The sequence below is a fragment of the Limulus polyphemus genome, unplaced genomic scaffold, assembly GCF_000517525.1.
Source record: "Limulus polyphemus unplaced genomic scaffold, Limulus_polyphemus-2.1.2 Scaffold9523, whole genome shotgun sequence".
Taxonomy (NCBI): Eukaryota; Metazoa; Arthropoda; class Merostomata; order Xiphosura; family Limulidae; genus Limulus; species Limulus polyphemus.
Genome location: NW_013675133.1, coordinates 12,506 through 17,750, shown reverse-complemented (window position 1 = coordinate 17,750; position 5,245 = coordinate 12,506). Strand labels below are relative to the sequence as shown.

At 34.4% G+C, this 5,245-nt stretch overlaps 1 protein-coding gene across 1 annotated transcript in view; it reads right to left on the bottom strand.

The window, feature by feature from the left end:
* The window catches only part of LOC106475965 (protein pelota homolog), a 10,899-nt gene extending 8,017 nt beyond the window's left edge, over nt 1–2,882 (bottom strand). The window contains exon 1 of the mRNA XM_013936640.2: nt 2,725–2,882. Within this exon, the coding sequence (XP_013792094.2) occupies nt 2,725–2,765 (41 nt within the window). The 5' untranslated portion in view covers nt 2,766–2,882. The remainder of the gene's footprint in view (nt 1–2,724) is intronic.
* Between the last annotated feature and the right edge of the window lie 2,363 nt (nt 2,883–5,245).

Genomic DNA, 5,245 nt, shown 5'->3' with positions numbered 1-5,245 from the left:
CCAACTCCATTTATTACTACTCCCTGCTTTCTACTCTACAGCCAATTTCCTATCCAATTTGATAACATTCCCCCCACAGATTTAATTTTTGTAACAAGTCTTTTGTGAGGCACCTTATCAATCGCTTTCTGAAAATCAACGTAAACCAAATCCACAGTATTTCTTTCATCAACAACATCCTCAAAGTATGTCAGAAGATTTGTTAAACAAGACTTAGTGAAACCATGCTGGCTCTTTGACACTATATCAAACTGCTTTAAGTGACTCTGCAATGCATCTTTAATCACACTCTCCAAAACCTTTCCAACTACTGATGTAAGACTAACTGGCCTATAATGTTTTTTAATCCCATGGCACCTGTGTAATGTTCAATCCTGAGGATGACGCAGTGATATACGTCAAAACATGCAGAGTGTATGAGACTGCTTTCCAGTCTCATCAGGTTTTTTACCCTGTACAGTAAATTGTATTCTATTGCTAGCAGTTCACAAATAAAATCTTTAAGTTCTTTTAAAACTCTAGGATAAATGTTGTCTAGTCCAGGGGATTTATAAATTGTAAGGTTTTCCAACTTTTCTCTTACAATTTCAAAACTTAAAATGTTATCTTTTACATCAATATTTCCCCTATACATTAAGTGCTCTGGTTGAGGCATAATACTTGCATGTTCCTTCATAAAAACTGAAGAGAACATATAATTTAATAAGTTTATCATTTCATAATCTTCCAAGATCAGCTCCCCACTATCATTTTAAAGAGGCCCAATCCACGTACTAACATTTTGCTTACCCATCATATACCTAAAGAATTCCTTATTGTTTGATTTAACTCCCTCAGCCAACCCTCTTTCATGTACAGTTTTTGCCCTTTTAACTTTCTTTTTAACCAGCTCTCTTGATTTCCTATAGTTCTCCAAGTCCTTGTTATTTCCAGTAAGTTTAAATTTTTTGAATTTATTATGTTTATCCCTAATATGACCTCTTAAGCCTTTACTTAACCATACTGCCCTTTATCTTCCATAGGGAATATGTATGTTCTGTATGTGTATAAATTTTCCCTAAATGTTTCCCACATCTGTTCAACATCCTCTCCCAACTCTTTAGTCCAATCTACAGAAGCCAGATCAGGTCTCATTCCATCAAAATTGCCTTTCCTGAAATTTGGAATCAGGGTACTATTCTTCTTCAATTCTACACGTAGTAAAATCCCACATCTAAAACTGCAAAGGTGGACTTAAATGCTCACCAACTACAACTCTGTCTACCATATTCACTTCAGATGCTAATATTAAATCTAATATAGCTTCCTGTCTTGTAGGTTCCATCACCAGTTGGTGTATAAAACTATCCTGAACAATTTCCAAAACCTATCCCCCTCACTGTCAGACTTAACATTTTCCCAATCAGTAACCATGAAATTAAAATCTCCCATAATAACATCTTTTTCAGCTACCATTCTGATCTCATTATACAGTTTCTCATTAACTTCCACATTCTGACCTGGTGGTCTATAACAAATCCCAATTACAAGACTTTTCCCTTTATATCCACTAACACTAACCCAAACTGACTCCACCTCAGTGCTATTTTCTTTAATATGCTTTAACTCAATAGGATGCAATTCACTCCTCACATATAAAGATACTCCTCCCCTTTTCAATACTCTATCTCTAGCCTGGTATTTCAAAAAAATTGCTTTTGTGAAAATTGTTAAAATACAACCAAGTCTCAGTGATAACCATAATATCAAAATCCTTAAACAAAATCTGTAAATACCATGAGAGGGAGCATTTCATGTTCTAGCTAGTCAGGACTGAACCTACATACACGACATTATGTATTACTAACTAACACAAGTTAGCTTATCATAACCTAACCTTGATGATACACAAAATATAGTATTGATATTTCTTCCAGTCATAGTTCTTTGAGAATTATCAAGAATAGGTAGAGAAAAATTTATATTTCTATACTGCTACTCACGTACATAATATGTTTTTAAAAATCCACACAACATTTTATCTCAAACAAACAAAAAATATATAAGAAAGAAGCCTGTTCAAGATAAGAAAATCAGTTGTCTTGGGTTAGATTTGAATGTCAGCCTGTAGTATCTTAGAACTTTGGTTCTTACTACCAAACCTATATGGCATCAAATACTTATGAACACAGCAATCAGTGTAGCTACAGTAACTTGTACAACTTTTATGTATATACAGTTTTGAACAAAATGTGCATATACTATTGTCTCTACCACCTGTTAGCATAACTGGTGAATAGTAAATTTCCAATACTTTATTACACTGTGAAATACATACTTTACAACCTAACAACTGCATATACCAATACCGTTTCTAACTCTTAAGAACTTATTTTTAAACTAATTTTAATGAATAAACTTCAAGTTTAATTTAACACTGACGATGATAAAAGACGACTGTTCAACGTTTAGTGCTAACACTGCCGTATTATTAATTTTTATTATGTCAATTTCATGATTAAAAACTAGGCCCAAGCCTTAATAATACTAATAGTAAATTAGTAATAGCCCTCGTATGACTACTAGTGAGTAGTACTACGGAAAACAGTGCTATCCATCTAAACTAAGGCTAGCCTAAACTAAAGTGAAAGGAGACTGAAATTGTGTCCATAAAGATAACAACTGTGAATCTTAGACGACAAATGCCTTATTTAGTTTTGAAATTATCTCTATAGTTTTTCTCACCCGGTTCCCTCCTTATCAATTTCCTTTGAGAGTAATTTCATCGCAAATAAGATTTGTACATACAAATTTATATCTTTGCTCTTCTTACTCTCTTACATCAGCATTAGTGACCAATGCGACCCCTGACGAAATTAAATTTTAACATACACACAAACGTTAGACCTAGAGTTTCATTACGCTTCTCTAGCTTTCACCATAACTGTGAACTTGAATATCTTCCGCTGATCAACGGCATGTAGTATACGCACTTACATGGCTAACATCCGGGGTTCGAGTTCCTGTGGTGGACCCAGCAAATAACCTAATGTGGTTTTGCTTTAATAGAAACAAAGAAACACTGAACATGTACACTTACAAAAAATCAGTTCCTACTAACCTAAGGAGATCCAAAAAGATACTTGATTGCTTTGTATACCGTAATATATATATATATATGTATACTTTATATGAAATAAATAAAATTCATGAATAATATAAGCTTTCTTTGTTTTGTAGTTAACCACAAAGCTGCACAATGGGCTATCTGTGCTCTGCCCACCACGAGTCTGGAAACGAAGCTCGGTTTCTAGCATTGTAAGTCCGCTGTATCACTGGGGAGGCTAATATTAGCTAAACTTTGCTCATGTTTGGAATTATTCGTCGTAAAATGCTCTCGGTAGTTCTGGGAGCTTATAGCTTTAAAAATCGTGTTTCGATACTCACGGTGGACAGAGTGCAGATAACCCTTATATAACTTTACATTTAACAACAAACGAATAATTCTTGTAAAATGCCTTTCTCCCCATTGTGGCTCAGCGGTACGTCTGAAGGCTTATACTGCCCAAACTCGGGTTTTGATAACCGTGGTAGGCACAGCATAAATAACCTGTTTATATTTATATGTACTGATATTTCTAAATATTACCTTAAAGTTCTCGATTCTTAACTTTCTCTTATTTTCCATCTTGTGAACAAACACCGAAATTAAAATATTTCTAAAATGTAGCTTACAAAATTGCTGCCTTCCTGAATTGTGAAGACTTCTGAACAATCCCAATACACAAATAAAGCAGTACACTAAACTGCCATTCACCATCACCAAATAGTTTTAGTGTTTTTTGTTTTTTTTCTATGAGGATTATGGTTTGAAAACGTGATGGCCTCTTGTCTCTTATGCCACTTGTTGTTTGTCACTGGGGAAGTTCTCATAAGTTATCTAACAAATCTACTAGTTCATCTATCCTTAGTGATCCTCTGGAAGTTGTCTCGACAGAAACCCTGGGCTCTATGACAGGTTGACTTTCCACTGGCAATTTCTTCTCTGAATATACCCACTTGGCCATTCTCTCACTGATGTACTTCCAAAAATGCTCATGGTGGATGAACTTTGGTTCAGACCGCCTGTTCTTCTCTAAACCACATCATTGATTATTTTCAGGCCCTTTCCAATAACAATTTAAATTTCAAGTTCATCCTTTCGTTTAACAGGGATTATAAGACCATAAAGTGTCACTTCGATGGAATTTATTTTTATCAAAATTACTTTTTGGTTTAAAACTATCTGATTTAAGTCTTTCAAGTAAAGTTATGTATAACATTAATGGTGTTCTTTAGTCTCTTTGCATATTTTTTGCAATACTGTGGATTAATTATCATCTGGATATAACTACAAAAGGCCCAATGTCACTTTAAATTATCTCTGAAACATCAGTAGTAATGACATGTTGCCTGTAGCTTCACGTATTTCTCATCGATAACTCATAAGTAGCAGTGGAAGATCTTGACCTCACATTTTCTGATGTTCATCCACATAAATTGTTATTTGATTTAAAATTGTATTATTGTATTTCTCTGCCATACCATTAAATGATGTATGGAGGACTGCTGTCCTGGTCTTTTTCATTCTAAGGATCTGACACATTTCTACAAAAAATGTTGATTCAAAGTCTTGTACCTGATTTGAGTGTAAAGTTCAATAGGCTTCCCAAATCTTGAAACAAGTTTGTTGACGAGTTTCTAGTTTCTGGTTAGAAACAGCACATCCTTTTGCCATTTTGCGAAATAGTCCAGGACAATCATGATGTATTTATTCCCACTGTTACTTTATGACAGTAGACTAAGCACATTGACAACACCAATTTACACAAGTTCTCTATACATTCCCAGCACTAAACCCAATTGAAGAACTTTCTTACCCCAGTTTCTTAACACATAAATGTTCAGCTGTTGAAAAGTTATGGAAATAACAGAATGCTTTAGAATGTAAAGACTATGCAAATACCAACTGAAGTTATTATTTCTGTGGACTGGTATCTTCCCATTTTCAACACAATAAAACATATTTTAGGTATAATAAATCTCACTGTTCCATATACGTCTTTGTCATTGGCTTTTTTAGGAGTGATTGTGTGACATGAAGGCGTTTTGAGTTATTCTTGATTCTCTGAATGATTGGTTTCAAACTGTTTGTTTGTTTTTGAATTTCGCGCAAAGCTACACGAGAGCTATCTGTGCTAGCCGTCTCTAATTTAGCAGTGTAAGA